General features: G+C 36.4%; 1 protein-coding gene across 5 annotated transcripts in view; it reads right to left on the bottom strand.

The window, feature by feature from the left end:
- The window catches only part of ABCA14 (ATP binding cassette subfamily A member 14), a 205,015-nt gene that overhangs the window by 84,186 nt on the left and 99,999 nt on the right, over positions 1 to 20,830 (bottom strand). For all 5 annotated transcript variants that reach the window (XM_023616173.2, XM_070232208.1, XM_070232210.1 and 2 more), the window contains 5 exons: positions 17,762 to 17,891; positions 4,754 to 4,908; positions 4,349 to 4,504; positions 3,832 to 4,042; positions 1,408 to 1,558 (listed from right to left, as the gene is read on the bottom strand). In XM_023616173.2, the coding sequence (XP_023471941.2) occupies positions 1,408 to 1,558; positions 3,832 to 4,042; positions 4,349 to 4,504; positions 4,754 to 4,908; positions 17,762 to 17,891 (803 nt within the window). The remainder of the gene's footprint in view (positions 1 to 1,407; positions 1,559 to 3,831; positions 4,043 to 4,348; positions 4,505 to 4,753; positions 4,909 to 17,761; positions 17,892 to 20,830) is intronic.

The following is a 20,830-nucleotide window of genomic DNA, read 5'->3' as shown; positions in this document are numbered from 1 at the left end:
TGATACCTTGATAATATTGAGTCTTCCTATACATAAAGATGGAATATCTCATTTATTTAGTCCTTTGACTTCATTCATCACAGTTCTGTACTTCTCCTCATATAGAATTTGTATATATTAGATAATATAATACCAAAATATTTCATTTTTGGAAGTGCTAATGTAAATAGTATTGTGTTTCTAATTTCAAATTACATAGGAAAGTGATTGACTTGTATCCTGAAACCTTGCTATAATCACTAATTATTTCCAGAAGTTTTTTGTCAATTCTTTTAGAGATTCTACATAAGATGTTTGTGTTATCTGTGAACAAAGACAGTGTTATTTCTTCCTTCCCAATCTATGTACATTTTCTTGTCTTGTCTTATTGCATTAGCTAGGGCTTCCAGCACAATGTTGAAAAGGAGTGGTAAGAGAGGACTTTCTTGCCTTGCTCCTGATCTTAATGGCGAAGCTTTGGGTTTCTTACCATTAAGTATGATGTTAGCTGTAGGTTTTGTATAGATATTCTTTATCAAGTTGAAGAAGTTCCCCTCTATTCATCTTCTTTTGAGAATGCCAACCAGCTTGCTTCAAGAGAATATCAAGCTAGTAATTACATCTTGCAAGAAGATGAAATTGGCACAAACCTTAAAGGTTTATGGTGAGGACTCTTATTTTCCTCTTCCTTTAGTTAAGATAAAGTTTCCAGGAACAATTACTATTCCTTGTCTCTCCCTTTGATAACTAACATGGCTAAAATTGTGGCCAAACTGCTGTTTCCTCTGGTTTCTAGAGTTCCTGGCTCCAAGAGCTGCCATAGAGGCCACTTTCTCTCTCTCTCTCTCTTTTTTTTTTTTTTGAGGAAGATTAGCCCTGAGCTAACATCTGCCACCAATGCTCCTCTTTTTGCTCAGGAAGACTGGCCCTGAGCTAATCCATGCCCATCTTCCTCTACTTTATATGTGGGATGCCTGCCACAGCATGGATTGACAAGCAGTGTGTAGGTCCGCACCCAGGAGCCAGACTGGCAAACCCTGGGCCACCAAAGTGGAACAAGCGAACTTAACTGCTGCACCACCAAGCTGGCCCCAACTTTTTCTCTTATTATCTTAACAACTCACTTGATTTAACTCACCAAGAAGAAAATTTGTGCCAATAACTTACCATATCTTATTACTAATTAACACCATGCTGTACGAAATAGAAATAAAAATATCAAGCCTGAAAGAAATCTAACTTGTGTTAGATTGGTACAATCTGTACCCTCTGTACCAATAGAGAAATCTTCAGAAAGTAAATTTTTTGAATATTATTTGTCAAGTGGCAACTAGAAAGAATCTACTTGATGAGCTGAGGAAACCTGGAAAAGTAAAAGTGATTTCTGGTAACCCAAAACTATTTATCTAAAGTTCTCTGGGTCCATACCTGTGTGTGTACTCTTTGGGTAGGATAAATGACAATTCAGCTGCAACATTATTCTCCAATCTGGCAGTTGGTATATGAGAATGAATCAGTTGGGTAATTTCATTAACGTTACAATGAGGTTCCTTCACCATAATTAAGTGGTATCCCACACCTGAAAAGATCCATTTAGAAGACCAAAATTTTAAAAATCAAATCTGCCCAAATTAAACATAATCCACTCCCCCTGGAAAACAAACAAACAAAACCTAGGTGCTTGTCTGTTAAAAATTTCATTTTTAAGAGGTATCATGACTGTGCTTAAGAGCAAATGGTCTTCAAATTACCTTCAACTCATTTCTCTTAGTCAGTTCCTGACTCTAATCTTTGGGCTGTTCTAGTTTCATATTCTTACAGAATTTAAACCTGTTAAAGTTTTATTTTATATCTTTTTGGACTTCTTTCCTTCCATCTTTCTTTAAATACTAATACTTAATGTTCACTTGCCACATTTCAAGACATGTCATTAAAATGGAAACTTCTACCTCAGTATATTAATGGATGAAAACTGCAACATTTTACCTCACTATACTAAGAAGTCTTCCCTTTGTCATATGACAACGGACCACATGGACTTCTGTCACAAAGTTTTTCTGATCCTTTCAGGATTTTATACACAGACACGTGTGTGTGTGTTTGTCTACACATGTGTACACAACTTACTTTTCCTGTCTTGATGCCCTTATTTCTTACTTTGGCATTTATCACTTTAAATTGGCTTACTGTTATATAGTTGAATGGGGCTTCTGAATTCCATATTTTTTTTTATTGAGGTAACATTGGCTTATAACATTATATAAATTTCAGGTGTACACATCATATTTTTATTTCTGTGTAGACTACATCATGTTCACCACCAGAGGAAAAAAGGCCCATTTTTATCCTAATGCTTTTTCTTACTTACCCACTTTCCTTAAAAAAGGCGTTCTTTTCTCCATTGCTTTTTTAAACTCTGTAACTGAAAGCACTCTATGAATAATCAATATACCTGGGTAATAATTTTGTGTCTACAACTAACCTACTATAGGAATATTAATTTCTATATCCTCATCTGTAAATGCAAAGGCATTCAACAGTATGATTTCCTCTACTTCTGACTTTCATCAAATTTACATCTACCAAATTAGCCCAACATCCTCTCTGAGCTAAGTATAAAGGGTAAAAGGGAAGTGGTAGCATATGAGAGTGTAAGGCATGGGCTTTGGTGTCAGAGAGACGCAAGTCCAAATCTCTGCCACTTAGTGTATGGTTTGAATAAGTTACTTAAATATGAGCCCCAGTTTTCTGCTCCATAAAAATGATGAGGTTATGATGACTACATAAGATAATGTGTGTAAACATGAAACATAAGAACTCACCCATAATAAACATGAGTTGAATGAATGAATTTAAATACTGAATTAAGTATTTATGGACTAATATCATCCTTAACTGTTCTCATTGATTTGTAGTGTACAGTTCTGAAGCCTGATACATTTACTGGTTTGAGTCATGTAATTTCAGAATTCAATTATATATGATTTTATATTGCTCATTTTTGATGTACTAGTCTTATTGACTAACCAAATTAAATACTTGTCAAAGTTAAGACTATTTTATTCCACTATTCATTCATTTTCTGTTCAATAAGTTCTTGTAGATCAACTTCCACATTTCAAGAATATTTCATGAAAAAAATTGAGGAGGTGGCCCTATGGCTGAGTGGTTAAGTTCACACACTCCACTTCAGCAGCCCAGGGTCTCGCTGGTTTGGATCCTGGGCATGGACAGGGCACCACTCATCAAGCCATGCTGAGGCAGTGTCCCACATAGCAACCAGAAGAACCTACAACTGAAATATACAACTATGTACTGGGGGGCTTTGGGGAGAAGAAGAAGAAATAAAAATAAAAAAGAAGAAGAGTGGCAACAGTTGTTAGCTCACGTGCCAATCTTTAAAAGAAAAATTGAAAGCACTTAACTCATTACACTAGGGGTTTGATATTGATTTGGAAATAGAGAAAAAAAGAGTCAGAAATATCTAGTCACTGGGTTTTTCCCCTACAAGCCATCAATCTAGGTACCAAATCCCTTGTAAGCTTTACTTCATTCCTGCAACAAATGACCACTTTAATAGAAGCCACACAAGAAAAATAAACATGACTTTTGTGAGGTCAGTAAAGGGTATTTTCCAACATAGACTATACTTACTGAGTCATAATGGGAAATAATTGAATAGATAGGAAATGTCTATATTACAAAGAGCCAATTTAAAAGGTTTGACCTAATGCAATATGACACAGGAAGCTTTTGAGGATCTGTGTAGAGGGACAAAAACAATAATAAAAATCATGTTAGAAGAATATTCTTAAGGCATTAGCATCCAAAAAAGATCAAAGGGAGAGAGACCATATATTTTTTTCAGGAAAATTGAAGAGCCACAGCACCGCAGTGATCCCTTGACCATGATGGCTATGCGGTCACCCAGAACGTCAGCTTCATCCATGTGGTGGGTAGTCAGTAAGATAGTACGATTCTGTTTACACGTCTGAAGGACATCCCAGGTGAATCTCCTTGAGACTGGGTCCATGCCAGATGTCGGCTCATCAAGTATCACTACCTAACGACCAGAAAAATAATTCCACGGTCATTTTTTACTTCATGCTATGCCCATTATGGTATAATATACTATTCATGGGGGACTTATTTAAGCTAAGACACACTATCTAGATTACACTATACTAAGAACTTGGCAAAATTAATAGTAATTTCAAACTCCATAATCTGGGTCAATAAAGGGAATCCCCTCTGATTATCATTTGTGAAGTTCTTTTTAGAGGAGTTAGATTCATATCAGCTCTTAGGTTTGTGTCAGCTGAATTTTATATTTCAGCTGCAGCAGGGATCCATGTTAATCATTCTTCACCTTGGAGCCTCCTACAAGTGATATAATGATGGAGAGTTTGCGCTTCATTCCTCCACTCAACGACTGTGAAACTACATTACGCTTTTCTATCAAGCCAAAAGCAGTCAGCATTTTTTCAATTTCCACTCGACGCTTCTCTGGAGGTACTCCTTTTATCTAGAAAGAAAAGCCTGAGTTTATATGGTGCTTCCAACTTTATCTTTAGAAAATTCTTACATCAAAACTTTTCTTACACAGCTATCTATAAACAAGACGTTTTCTCTTCCCTTTGCTTCCCTTTATGGTAAAAGAACAGTGCCTCAAAAAAAATGAACTTCCACTAAATAAGGGTAAGGATGTTGATCCTTGGTCACACTGCCCGAAGCATATAAAAAGAGTGGGAAAAGGAATACATCTCTGGCTCACCACACAGTAGAAAGAGAGATGTTCTTCTACTGTCAGGTCTGGAAACAATATGTCATCCTGGGGGCACAAGCCCATGCTTTTCCTGACTTGATCCATGTCTTTGGAGATATCATAACCATTAATATAGACTTTTCCATGGGAAGGAAGATAGAAACCTAGAATTAAGCAGAAGACATGACAGAAGCTTAGCTTCAGTGAGAGAACCTTACAACATACTGTTCATTAGCACCTCACATAGTCTACTTATGGATCACCCAAAAGAATTATCAGTGTCTCCTACAGAAGAAACAGTCTGGTAGAGAGTGTCAAGATGGTAGTGTCGGTGGACTCTGAACTCACCACCTCCTATGGACACAAATTTACCACTACTCTTGGAACAATACCCCTGAGAGAGAACTGAAAACTGGATAAAAAGAACCTCCATAATAAGGGACAGTGCTGACTGAGGTGGAAGAGGCAGAAATCCCTTTCTGGAGAGAAAAAATTCACCTTTGAGCCACGGGCCAGGAGCAACCTTAAGGTATGAAGCCTTCCCTGGAGGAGTGGGAGATCTGAGTGAGGGAGCATTACCACAATGAGCAGCTTTTGGACTCACTACAACCAAGACAAGTGTCATAATATCTGGCTTTGCTGGCTATTAACAACAGGGAATACCTCCAGAAAAGCTATTGGACATAAGGGGGGAAAAAAAGCCTACTCTTAAAGGGCCCATACACAAATTCACTCATTTTTGGAAAGCAACCTAAAATCACCAGAAAGAAAGGTGACAGTCCCTTAGCGAAAAGAGACTCACTTAATAGGCTCTGGGCATATCTCAGTGAGAGATGAGACCTCCCCAGGCTGGGGTCACCTTCCCAGGGACTGAGACATGGGCAACAAGCATTATTGTCACCTGATACAAGCATGCTGACACAGAAGCTGGCAGACACCACTGGAGTTCTTCCTCTGACCTGTTAGCACAGGAGTCTGCCCAATCCTCTAGAACATTGACTTAATCCAGCTAAGCCAGGGCAGGCAGCCTGCCCTAGAGACTGGCCCCAACCAACAGCAAGCCCTTGGGCAACTTATGGGCCAGTACAGGCAGGGTGTCTGGAACCTCTGTAGTCAGGTGAGTGGGTCCACCTCTGCAGGACAGGGTGTGTGTGAGGGGCAGGACTGCATGGGCAGAGTATGTGGGGCCTCTGCAGCAGAGTGACTGTGTGTCCTTTAGTGGGACAAGGTGTGCACATGGGGCAGGACTGTGTCAATGGGGTGTGGGGCCCTGCAGGCAGTGGAACTTATCAGCTGCAGCAGACTTGCATTTCTCAAACAGCCATATAGAGGATTGGCACCACCTTCCAAAGCCTGGAAAAAGTGGGTGCTCCCACGCCTGGGGCTGGCCCCACTCATCTGCAAACCTAAGAGAGCTGACAACAGCCTTGCAGGCTGGAGGCCTACAGCAATTGCAAGGCCCTGAGCCTAGCAACCAGCCACACTGGGGGGCCTACTCACTTAACAGAAAAACCGCAACAGGAATGTGCTATTAGACCTTGCAGCCAACTGTGCTGGGGCCCCCCACGTCCAGTAAAGTGACTGAAGGGTCAATAAAAACCACACACAGCTAAGCATTACAACCAGTTGGCCAGAGGGACAGCTTATCCTCCCTAGGCACTTGCAGCAAGAGCAACCCTGCCACAACAGAAGGACACATGTAGCCCACACAGAGCACACTCCTGGAACATTTGGAACTGGTGATGAGAGGGAACACACTGCCAGGCCTCACAGGCATCTCTTACAGAAGATCACCTCTCCAAGATTAGGAGATGTACCTGACCTACCTAATACACAGATATCAGCACAGAGAAAGAAGCAAAATGAGGAGACAAAGGAATACATTCCAAGTAGGGGAAGAGGACAAAAACCTCAGAAAAAGAAGTAGATGAAACAGAAATAAATGATCTACCTGAGAAAGAGTACAAACTAATGGTCATAAGGATGCTCACTGATCTTGGGAGAAAAATGGATGAACTCAGCAAGAACTTCAACAAAGAATTGGAAAATGTAAAAAAGAACCAATCAGAAATGAATACTGGATGAAGAATGAAGTACTGGAAATGAAAGATTCACTAGAGGGACTCAATATCAAAATAGATGATATGGAAGAACGGATCAGTGAGCTGGATGAAAGACTAGAGGACATCATTCAAGCTGAAAAGATAAAAAAGTTCAAATAAGGAGGACAGTCTAAGGGACCCCTGGGACAACATCAAGTGCACTAACATCCATATCATAGGTGTCCCAGGAGAAGAGAGACAAAGGGGCAGAGAATCTATTTGAAGAAATAATTGCTGAAAACTTTCCTAACCTAAGGAAGGAAACAGACTTCCAAGTACAGGAAACACAAAGAGCACCAAACAAGATAAACTCCAAAGGCCCACACCAAGACACATAGTAATTAAAATGTCAAAAATTAAAGATAAAGAGGAAATCACAAAAGCTGCAAGAGAAGGCCATAAGCTACATACAAAGGAAACCACATAAGGCTATTAGCCGACCTCTCAGCAGAAACCTTACAGGCTAGAAGGGAGTGGCATGATATATTTAAAGCACTGAAAGAAAAAAATGTACAGCCAAGAATACTCTACCCAGCAAAGTTACCATTAGGAATGGAAGGAGAGATAAAGACATTCCCAGACAAGCAAAAACTAAAGGAGTTTATCACCAAGAAACCTGCCTTACAAGACGTGCTAAAGGGACTTATTTTAGTGGAAAAGAGAAGACCACAAATTGGAATAAGAAAATTATAAGAAAGAAAATACTAAAATCCCTGGTAAAGGCAAATACACAATAAAGGTAGCAAATCAACCACCTATGAAGCTAATGTGAAGGTCAAAAGACAAAAGTATTAAAATGTTCCATTTCCATGATAAAAAGGTAATGCATACACACACACAAAGAGGTTAAATATGATATAAAAAACATAAAATGTGGGAGAAGGGGAGTAAAAGAGTAGAGCTGTTAGCAAGAAGTCACACTAAAGAGACCATCAACTTAATATAGATTGCTACATATGTAGATTATTATATATGAAGCTCATGGTAATCACAAACCAGAAATCTATAATAAATACGCAAAAAGTTACAAGAAAGGAGCCCAAACATAATACTAAAGAAAGCCATCAAAGCACAAGGGAAGAGAGCAAGAGAAGAAGAGAGGAACAGAGAAGAACTACTAAAACACCCAGAAACAAAGTAACAAAATGGCAATAAGTACATTCTTAACAATAGCTACTTTACATGTCAATGGACTAAATGCATCAATCAAAAGGCATAGAGTGGCCGAGTGAATAAAAAACAAGACCCACATATAGGCTGCATACAAGAGAAACATTTCAGACCTAAGGACACTCACAAACTGAAAGTGAAGGGATGGAAAAAGGTATTCTATGCAAATAGCAATGAAAAGAAAGCTGGGGTAGCAATACTTATATCAAACAAAATAGACTTTAAAACAAAAACTGTAATAAGAAACAAGGGCACTACATAATAATAAAGGGAACAATCCAAAGACAGGATATAACACTTGTAAATATCTATGCCCCCAACAGAGGAACACCTAAATATATAAAGCAATTATTAACAGACATAAAAGGAGAAATAGTAACACAATACTAGTAGAGGACTTTAACACTCCACTTACCCCAATGAATAGATCATCCAAACAGAAGATCAGTGGGGGAACATTGGCCTTAAATGACACATTAGACCAGATGGACTTAGTAAATATATACAGAACATTACATCCACAAACTGCAAAATACACATTCTTTTGGAAGGTACATGGAACATTCTCCAGGATAAATCACATATTAGGCCACAAAACAAGTATCAATAAAATAAGAAGACAGACATAATACCAAGCATCTTTTCTAACACGATGGTATGAAACTAGAAATCAACTACAGGAACAAAATCAGAAAAGCCACCAATATGTGGAGATTAAACAAAATGCTACTGAATAACAATTGGATCAATGATGAGATCAAAGGAGAAATAAAAAAATACCTAGAGACATATGATAATGAAAATATGACATGCCAAAATTGTTGGGATACAGCAAAAGTGGTTCTAAGAGGGAGGTTTATAGCAATATGGCTAAGTCAACAAACAAGAAAAATCTTAAATGAACAATCTAGCAGTGCGCTTGAAGGAACTAGAAAAGTAACAAACAAAGCCCAAAATCAGTAGAAGGAAGGAAATAATAAAAATCAGAGCAGAAATAAATGAAATAGAGACTAAAAAATGAGAAAAATCAATGAAACTAAGAGCTGGTTCTTTGAAAAGATAAACAAAATTGACAAACCTCTAGCTAGACTCACCAAGAAACAAAGAGAGAAGGCTCAAATAAATAAAATCAGAAATAAAAGAGGAGAAATTACAACAGACACCTCAGAAATACAAAAGATTATAAGAGAATACTACAAAAAGCTATATGCCAACAAATTGGATAATCTAGAAGAAATGGTAAATTCTCAGAATGATACAAACTTCCAAAACTGAATCAAGAAGAAATACAGAATTTGAATAGACCAAGAATCAGTAAGGAGATCAAAACAGTAATCAAGACTCTACCAAAAAATGAAAGTCCAGGACCAGACGGATTCCCTTGTGAATTCTATAAAACATTCAAAGAAGGCTTACTACCTATCCTTCTCAAACTCTTCCAAAAAATTGAAGGGGAAGGAAAGCTTACAAATCATTCTATGAAGCCAACATTATGCTGATACGAAAACCACACAAGGACAACAGAGAAAAAGAAAATTACAGGCTGCTATCATTGATGAACATTGATGCAGAAACTCCTCAGCAAAATACTAGCAAATCAAATACAACAACACATTAAAAAGATCATACACCATGATCAAGTGGGATTTATTCCAGGAACATAGGGATGGTTCAACATCCACAAATCAATCAACGTGATACACTATGTTAACAAAATGAAAACTAAAAATCACATGATCATCTCAATAGATGCAGAGAAAGCATTTGACAAGAGACAGCATTCATTCATGATGAAAACTCTGAATAAAATGGTTATGGAAGGAAAGTACATAAACATAATAAAGGCCATATATGACAAACCCACAGCTAAATCATTCTCAATGGAGAAAAACTGAAAGGTATCCCTCTAAGAACAGGAACCAGACAAGGATGCCTACTGACACCACTCTTATTTAACACAGTATTGGATGTCCTAGCTAGAGAAATCAGGCAAGAAAAAGAAATAAAAGGGATCTAAATTGGAAAGTAAGAAGTAAAACTGTCACTATTTGAAGATGACATGATTTTATACACAGAAAACCCTAAAGAATGCACAAAACAACTTTTAGAAAAAATAAATGAATGAAGTAAATTTGCAGGATACAAAATAAACATACAAAAAATCAGTTGCTTTCCTAAACACTAACAACGAAGTAGCAGAAAGAGAAATTAAGAATACAATCCCATTTACAATTGTAACAAACAGAATAAAATACCTAGGAATAAATTTAACCAAAGAGCTGAAAGACCTGTATACTGAAAACTACAAAACATTGTTGAAAGAAATTGAAGAAGACACAAAGAAATAGAAAGATATTCCATGTTCTTGGATTGGAAGAATAAACATAGTTAAAAAGACCATACTTCCTAAAACAATCTACAAATTCAATGCAATCCCTATCAAAGCTCCAACAACATTTTTCACAGAAATAGAACAAGAATCCTAAAATTTATATGGAACAATAAAAAACCCCAAATAGCCAAAGCAACCCTGAAAACAAAGAACAAAGCTGGAGATATCACGTTCCTTGACTTCAAAATACACTACAAAGCTATAGGTAGTCAAAACAGCATGGTACTAGCACAAAAACAGACACACAGATCAACAGAACATAATCTAGAGCCCAGAAGTAAACCCACACATCTCTGGACAGCTAGTTTTCCACAAAGCAGTCAAGAACGTACAATGGAGAAAGGAAAGTCTCTTCAACAAATGGTGGGAAAAAACAGCCACATGCAAAAGAATGAAAGTAGACTATTATCTTACACCACACAAAGAAATCAACTCAAAATGGATTAAAGACTTGAATTTAAGACCAGAAACCATGAAGCTTCTAGAAGCAAACATAGGCAGTACGCTCTTCGACATCTGCCTTAGCAGCATATTTTCAAGAACCATGTCTGACTGGGCAACGCAAACAATAGAAAAAATAAACAAATTGGACTACATCAAACTAAAAAGCTTCTGCACAACAAAGGAAACCATCAACAAAACAAAAAGACAACCTAACAATTGGGAGAAGATATTTGCAAACTATATATCAGATAAGGGGTTAATATCCAAAATATACAAAGAATTCACACATCTCAAAGACAAAAAACCAACAACCCAATTAAAAATGGGAGAAGATATGAACAGAGATTTCTCCAAAGAAGATACACAGATGACCAATAGGCACATGAAAAGATGGTCACCATCATTAACTATCAGGGAAATGTAAATCAAAATTACAATGAGATATCACCTCACTCCTGTCAGAATGACTATAATTAACAAGACAGGAAAAAGCAAGCATTGGACAGGATGTGGAGAGAAGGGAACACTCATATACTGCAGATGGTAGTGCAAACTGGTGCAGCCACTATGGAAAACCGTATGGAGACACCTCAAAAAAATTAAGAATAGAACTACGATATGATCCAGCTATTCCACATGAAAACATGAATGCCTAAGGATATATGCACCCCTATGTTCACCACAGCATTATTCACAACAGCCAAAACTTGGAAGCAAGCTTGGTACCCATCAAGGGATGAATGGATAAAAAACAAAATGTGGTATATATATACAACGGAATACTACTCAGCCATAAAAAGGATGAAATCGTACCATTTGTGACAAGATGGATGGAAGGGTATAATGCTAAGCAAAATAAGTCAGAGGGAGGAACATCAAATACCATATGATCTCACTCATAAATAGAAGATGAAAACAACAACAAACAAACACATAGAGACAGAGATTGGATCAGTGGTTACCAGAAGGGAAGAAGGAAGGGAGGAGGGCAAAAGGGATGATTAGTCACATGTGTATGGTGATAGATTGTAATTAGTCTTTGGGTGGTGAACATGATGTAATCTACACGGAAATTGAAATATAATGATGTACACCTGAAATTTACATAATGTTATAAACCAATGTTACTGCAATAAAAATAAAACTTGAAGAAATAGTCTGGTAAATATCAATGGTTATCTTCTGATAATGGGGAAAGAAACAATTTTTTCCTTTTTTTATCCATATATTCCAGCTTCCAATGAGCATAAAATAATATTAATTATTTGAGTAACAAAAAACGTTTTAAGGAATTTGCTGTTCTAATATTCTAGTACTGCTTTCTGCCATTTGACGATATACGTGAACCATCTTATGTGAACACAGCATTATGAACACTGTGCTAGATTTTTTTAAAAACTAAAACTTCACAGGACCCTTATCCTCAAGAAGTTAAAATTTAGTTAGAAGACAAAACATAATCACATAAAATAGTCTAAAAATATTTACAAGGCATTTTTGCATAGATTGCACCTGGGCCAGTTTTATGGAGAAATATCTGATAATGTACTAAATATAGCTACAAAACTACTTAAATTTCACAACTCATTAACTCTACAAAATGTACTCTGAAGGGGAAAAATGTGTTCAAGATTATCCATTATATTTAGTGTGATTAAATGTCCCTATTTTATGTGCAGCAGATGTTAGCTCAGGGCTAATCTTCCTCAAAAAAAAAAAAAAAAAAGAAAGAAAATACTCTGAGACACATGAATATGTAAACACAATATTACATAACTTATTGCATGCAGGGAAAGCAGTGCTTAGAGAGAAATTTATATTTTTAGGCACTTGCATTAAAATCAAATAACCCAATTTTACCTCAGGGAACTAAAAATTGAAGAGCAAGCTAACCCAAAGGTAGCAGAAGAAAGGAAATAATAAAGATTAGAGCAGAGAAAAATAAAATAAAGAATATAAAAATATTAGAAAGAATCAATGTAACTAAAAGTTGGGTTTATGAAAACATTGACAAACTTTTGCCAGGCTGATGAAGAAAAAAATAAGAGAATGTTCAAATTACTAAAATCAGATGAAAGTGGGCACATTGCTACAGATCTTACAGAAGTAAAAAATATTATAGAAGAACATTATGAACAATTGTATGCCAAAAAATTAAACAACCTAGATAAAATTGGCAAATTCCTAGAAACACACAAAATAGCAAAACTGACTCAAGAAAAAATAGAAAATCTGAAGAGATCTATAACAAGTAAAGAGATTGAATCAGTAATCAAAAATCTCCCAAAATACAAAAATCCAGAACCAGATGTCTGCATTGGTTAACTCCCCCAAACATTTAAAGAGGAGTCAATACCAATCCTTCTCAAACTCTTCCAAAAAATTGAAAAGAAGAGAACACTTCCTTTACCAATTCTATACAACCAGCATTACCTTGATAGAAAAGTCATATAAAGACATTAAAAAGAAAGAAAGCTGTAGACCAATATCCCTCATGAATGCATATGCAAAAATCCTCAACAAAATAATAGCAAACTGATTTCAACAGCATATTAACAAGATTATACATCACGATCAAGTAGGATTTATCCCAAGATGCTAAGGGGGTTGAACATATGAAAATAAATCAATATAATACATCACATTGATAGGACAAAGGAAGAAACTCCACATAGTCATCTCAATTGATGCAGAAGAAGCATATAAAAAAAATTCAACACTCTTTCATGGTAGAAACATTCAGCATACCGGGATCAACATCAAAAAGGACGCTTATGAAAAAACCACAGTTGAAATTAATTCAGTGGTGAAAGACAAAGCTTTCCCCTAAGACCAGAAACAAGACGAGGTTGCCTTCTTTCACTATTGCTATGCAACTTTGTACTTTAAATTCTAGACAAAGCAATTAGGCAACAAAAAGAAGTAAAACACATCTAAACTGAAAAGGAAGAGGTAAAAGTAATTCTATTAACAGATCGTATGATCTTATATATAAAAATTTCAGAGACTCTAAACAAAACTAATAGAAGTTATAAAGAAATTTAGCAAAGTTGCAGAATACAAATTCGACACACAAAAATCAGTTGCATTTCTATACACTAGTAATTAGCAACTTGAAAATTAAATTAAGAAAATAATTCCACTTACAAGAGTATCAGAAATAAGAAAAAAAAGGTAGAAATATACTTAACCAAGGAGGTTCAAGACTTGTACACTGAAAATTATAAACCATTGCTGAAATAAGTTAAAGATCTAGGTAAATGGACATATAGCTCATGGTCGTGGATTGGAAGACTTAATATTGTTAAAATGGCACTAGTCCCCAAAATAGTCTACAAACAATGTAATCCCTAGCAAAATCTCAAAGACCTTTTTGCAGAAATGGAAAAGCTGACCCTCAAATTCATATGGAATTACAAGAGACCTCAAATAGCCAAAGTAATCTTGAAAATGAAATACAAAGTTGGAGAACTCACACTTTCCAATTTCAAAACTTACTACAAAACGACAGTAATGAAAACAGTGTGATGCTGGTACAAATATATATAAATGGAATGGAATTTAGAATCCAGAAATAAACCCATACAACTATGGAAAATTGATTTTTAACAAAGGTGCCAAGACCTCAATAGGGAAAGGATAATCTCTTCAATAAATGGTGCTTGGACAACTGGATATTCACATGCAAAAGAATGGAGTTAAACAAAATGAACTCAAAATGGATTACAGACCTAAATGGTAAGATTTAATACTATAAAACTCTTAGAAGAACATATAGTGGTAAATCTTTGTGACATAGGATTTTGCAATCGATTCTTAGATATGCTACCAAAACCATAAACAACAAAAGAAATAATAGGTAAATTGGGCTTTATAAAAATTAAAAAACTGTGCATCTAAGAGCACTTTCAAGGTAGTGAAAAGGCAGTCCACAGAACGCAAGAAAAAAAAATTGTAAATCAGATGTGATAAGAGGTTAGAATCCAGAATACATAACTACATTTTGTAACTCAACAACAAAAAGACAAACATCCCAATTAAAAAATGGACAAAGGACTTGAACAGACATTTCTCCTAATAAGATCTATAAATGGCCAATGAGCACATGCAAAGACTCTCAACTCATTGGTTACTAAGAATATTCAAATCAAAGCCACAAGGAGAAACCACTTTTAACTCTTATAGGATGGCTAGAATTAAAAATAAAGGATAATAAGAAATGTCGGTAAGGATGTGGAGAAATTGGAATCCTCACACATGGCTGATAGGAATATAAAACAAGGCATTCACCATGGAAAACAGTTTGGCAGTTCTTAAAACATTAAACTGAGAATCACCATATGATCCAGCCATTACACTCTTAGGTATATATCCAAAAGAATTTAAAACAGGTGTTCAAGGGGCTGGCCCCGTGGCTGAGCGGTTAAGTTCGCACGCTCCGCTGCAGGCGGCCCAGTGTTTCGTTGGTTCGAGTCCTGGGCGCGGACATGGCGCTGCTCATCGGACCACGCTGGGGCAGCGTCCCACATGCCACAACTAGATGGACACACAACGAAGAATATACAACTATGTACCGGGGGGCTTTGGGGAGAAAAAGGAAAAAATAAAATCTTAAAAAAAAAAAACAACAGGTGTTCAAACACAAACTTGTACATGAATGATCACAGCAGCACAACAGCCAAAAGGTAAAGCAACCAAAATGTCCATTGACTGATGAATAAACAGAATGTAGTACATGCATACAGCAGAATATTAATCAGCCATGAAAAGGAATTAAATACTGATACGTGCTACATCACTGATGAAACTAGAAAACTTTATGCTAAGTGAAAGAAGACAGACACAAAAGGCCAAATATTGTATGATTCCATTTATATGAAATATCCAGATTAGTCAAATCCATACAGAGTGAAATCAGATTAGTAGTTGCCAGGACTGGGAGGATGGGAAATTGAGGGGGTGATGGCTAAGAGGTGTAGGGTTTCTTTTCGGGGGGAACAAAACTATTATGGAACTAGATAGAAGTAATAGTTGCACAATTGTAAATGTAGCAAATGCAACTTACCTGGATACTGTAAAATGGTGAATTTTATGTCATAGGAATTTTACCTCAATAAAAAAGTTACCATTTAAAAAATTAACAAGACATGACCCTTGTCTCAAACAACTTAAATCTAATGGAGGATACAGGTGACTCAACAACTGTAATACACAATAGAATTAATTATTCCACAAGTATTTACTGAGCACTTACTATGTGAGGAACTCTTCTAATCATTTAGGACATAACAGTTACCAAAAAGAGGTAAGAGTGATTAATTCTGGTTGAGGGGATCAGGAAGTTGCTTTTGAGCTAGATCTTCATAGATGAATAGGCTATTTCAAAAAGTGGAGTGGTTGTTCAGGCATTCCCAGGGAAGGAAAGGGCATGAGCACATTCACATAAGGAAGTGCATGATGCATGTTCTGAGATAATAAGTGTATTGGTTTCCAATGGCTGCTTTAACAAATTACTACAAACTCAGGGGCTTAAAACAACAGAAATTTATTCTATCACAGTTCCAGAGACCAGAAGTCTGAAATCAGTGTCACTGAGCTGAAATCAAGGTGTCAGCAGGGCCACTCTCTCAATAGAGGCTCTTAGGGGAAAACCCATTCCTTGCCTCTTCCAGGTTCTGGTGGCTGCTGATAGTCCTTACCTTGTGGCAGCATCACTCCAGTTATATGTGTCCATCGCCACATTGCTTTCTCTCTTCTGTGCCTCCTCTCCTCTTCTGCTTGTCTATAATCTCCTTCTGCCTTTCACTTATAAGGACACCAGTGACTGAATTTAAGGCCCACCCAGATAGTCCAGGATCATCTCATAATTTTTTATTTAATCAGTTAAAAGTCTGCAAAGTCTTTGCCATATAGGGTAACACTCACAGGTTCCAAGGATTAGAACATGGATATATCTTTGGAGTAAATTTCCTATTTACTCATCAGTATCCTCGCCTCACCCACCTGTAAGATCCTTGAAGGAAAGGACTTTGTTTTCATCACTGCATTCTCAGTTTCCATCCAAATACATGGCATATTAATATACACTGAAGTTATGAATGAATAAAGTTACTGTTTTATCTGAAATGTATTGGTTGCTCTAAACTACAAGTGGGTCACTTGAGTAATGAGATAATTTTCTGGGATGTTAGTGAAGTTCTCTATCTTAATAGAGATTGAAGTGAATTACACAAATGTATGCATATGTCAAAATTCAGAAAATAAACCCTTAAAATTTAAGCATTTCATCATAATAAAACTTTATAGGAGAAGAAAAAGTTTTAGTTAATGATGTGCATACTAAATTATTTAGTAGGAAGCATATTAATGTCTAACATTAATTTTGAGGTGCCTAAAAAATGGGATTGATAGATATGTGAAAAGTATAATAAAATGTTAAAATGGTAAAACCTAGACAGTGGGTATAAGGGTGGTCACTAAAAATCTTTCAACCTGTATATATGTTTGAAAATTTTTTAACGAATATAAAAATAAACTCATAAGAATATATATGACACATTTTAAAACGAAAACAATGTACATCGAACAAATTAGAATGGTTTCTTAGGAAAGGACAGAGGAATAGTAGGAAGAGTAAGATAAAAAGAAATAAAGAAATGAAACTTTAAAAAAGAGAGACTTTACAATAAGGACGGTGAACTATGAAGTGAGAAGTTTGATGCACCTGAGATACAAAAATAAATACTGATTTTTAAACAATAATAAGTGATTTGCACTTGAAGAAGAGTGGATTAATCAACAACTGCATGCATCACTTAAGTGACAATGATGTCAATGTCAAGAGCGTACACAAAAGCTTCAGATCTTGTTCCACACTACCTGTGCTCAGGGCGAACCCTGAATACATACCTGTGAGGATAGATAAGGTGGTAGTCTTTCCTGCCCCATTATGCCCTAGAAGAACAGTGATTTGCCCCTCATATATATTCAAAGACAAGTCTTGTACTGCCCTTACGACAGTATTCTGTAATGTGAATTTCTGTGAAAAGAAAAAAACAATCACTAACTTCATATCTATTGCGATTACTTATAGAGGACAGGCATTGATATAAATTATCCAGAGGGGAAGAAAAAACAAACGAGTAATCTCAAAAAGGAGCAAAAGTCAAAGTACAAAGAGATAGAATTGTAAAAAAGAAACAATATTTGAAAGCAGTATATGAATAGACCTTCAAAGTAGGTCTACAAAACTCCTTCTGAACAATCTTACCCAGTCCCACTTTGGTCCAATTACTGTTTGAAACTGACAGTGTCACAATCCGCTCTAGTCAATGTCTTTCTCATAAGTTCCAGAACTTTATGGTGGAAACCCATTATACTTGGTTGTCCTATATGCACTTCAAACTCTACTCATTACCACATCTGAAAATGTACTCCTCCTGCTACATTCCTTATCTGAGTAAGATGCACCATTATCCACCTAGATGTACAAGCCAGAAACCTGGGGACTGACTTGACTTAGACATCTCCCTCTGCCACATCTACTAAAACTCATCAGTCACCAATCACTGCTGATCAATTCATTTATTCAACAAATGTTTACTGAGTGCCTACTATGTGGCGTACAGAGTGTAAGGTACCTTGAATACATTTGTGAACAAGACTGACACAGCTCCTGCTCTCATGAGAGAAAAATTCTAGAAGAAACACACAAAAAGCAAAAACTGATAAATGATTACCTATTGTAATAACCATTAGTAGATGGGGCTACTTTATGAAAGATGGTCAAGAAAGATTCTTTGAGGCCATATTTTTTTTAAGCTACAAACTGAAATTGAGCATGTTCAAGGAACTAATAAAAATATAGTCTCCTCCAATAGGGAGGAAGTTATCACTCTCATTCTCACTATGACAAAAAAGCTGAACAAACTGGAAAGCAACAGTTCTTAGATCCATTAGAGAGCTGAGGTCACTGGGCAAACAAATGCGTCAAAAACTGGAGATGCAGGCAAATACAGAGAATTACAGCTTCTGGGAGCCGAAGTCCCTGGAGCCAGAAATTCACAAGATCATTTAAATGGTAATTGACAAATTTCTAGAGGCTGAGTGTGTGCTATCTTGAGAGTTAAAAACTCCTGGGGGCAAAGTTTTCGAAAGCCTGCATCCTTTCATGAGTTAACCTCGAGGAGCCCCAGCAGGTTCTCATGGTGAAGATTAGAGAAAAATACCTTGTGCTTCCATAAAGGGAGGGTGGAGGGAGTAACCATTCTGAAATACCTCAGGATAAAATAAACAATTTTTCAATATGCCCAAGTGTTCTGTTCAGAGTTACAAAGGCCAGTCCTCAAGGGAAACTCCTTTATCAGAGCCTAACATACATGAGGGAAGGGAAATACCCAACTCCATCTCGTTAGCATTTCTGTCGCAACTAAGCAGGTGATGGAGAGCTGAGAAGCACTTGTGAGGGTCACAGCCCAGAGGCACAGGCCTAATAAAAGACTGAGACCTAGGTATAGGATTATAGAATACTTTTTCTCCCCCTATACCTTTCCACCACATAAACAGGGCTCATATATAATAATCGGATTACAGCAGAAAGAATCACAGGCTCAGACTATATTTAAGAATAAGTCTCTAGGAAAACCCAAAACTAACAGGGGACAAGAAAAAACAAGGACACTAGAGGAAAGTAAAGCCTCCGACGGCTACAGCAAACTGTAAACACAGCCTAATTCCTAGACAGGCAAAAATAAAACCTCATACTTAAGCAGTAATTTCATCTGTTCCTAGTAACCAATACATGATGTCTGGTTATTAGCAAAAAATTACAAAGCATGCAAAAAGGCAAGGAAAAAAAACCAGTCTGAATAAACAAAGCAAAGAACAGAACCAGATGCAGATATGGCAGAGATTTTGAAATATCAGACTGGTAGTATAAAATAACTATGATTAATGTGCTAAGGTCTCTAAGAGACATGAAGAACAAATGTGTAATGTAAACAGAGATAGAAACTCTAACAAAGAACCAAAAGGAAATGTTAGAAAGCAAAAACATTGTGACAGGAATGAAGGATGACTTTGATGAGTTCATCAGTGGATTAGACACGGCTGAAGAAAGAATCAGTGAGCTTGACAGTATACCAATAGAAATATCTGAAACTGAAATAAAAAGAAAAAAGAATTAAAATAACCAGAACAGACTATCCAAGAACTTTGGGACAATTATAAAAGGCATAGCACACAGGTTATGGGCATACCAGAAGGAGAAGAAAGAGAGAAAGGCACAGAAGAAATATTTGAAGCAATAAGGACTGAAAATTTTCAAAGCTAATAACAGACACCAAACTATAGATCTAGCAAGCTCACAGGACACTAAGCAGGATAAACACAAAAAAACTAGACCTAGGCATATCACATTTAAACTGGTGAAAAACAAATAACGAAAGTCTTGAAAAATAAAAAAATCTCAATAAAAGCTGGGGGGCAGGGGAGAACATTACCTATAGAGGAATAAGAATAAAATTACACTAGACTTCTCTTCAGAAGCCATAGACAGGCAGATTCTTTGTAAATAGGATTCTTTGTTCTATTTCTGTGAAGAATGTCATTGGATTCTGATTGGGATTGCATTGAATCTGTAGACTGCTTTGGGTAGTATGGACGTTTTAACTACATTTATTCTGCCAATCCATGTGCATGGAATCTCCTTCCATCTCTTTACGTCATCATCTATTTCTTTCAATAATGTTTTATAGTTTTCATTGTATAAGTCCTTCACCTCCTTGGTTAAATTTATTCCTAGATACTTTATTCTTTTTGTTGTGATTGTAAATGGAATTCTATTCTTGAATTCTCTCTCTGTAAGTTAGTTATTAGAATATAGAAATGCAACTGATTTTTGTAAGTTGATTTTGTACTCTGCAACTTTACTGTAGTTGTTAATTACTTCTAATAGTTTTCCGATGGATTCCTTAGGGT

Source organism: Equus caballus, chromosome 13 (genome assembly GCF_041296265.1).
Source record: "Equus caballus isolate H_3958 breed thoroughbred chromosome 13, TB-T2T, whole genome shotgun sequence".
Taxonomy (NCBI): Eukaryota; Metazoa; Chordata; class Mammalia; order Perissodactyla; family Equidae; genus Equus; species Equus caballus.
Note: the sequence above shows the minus strand (reverse complement) of the source record. Positions and strands in the feature narration are given on the sequence as shown.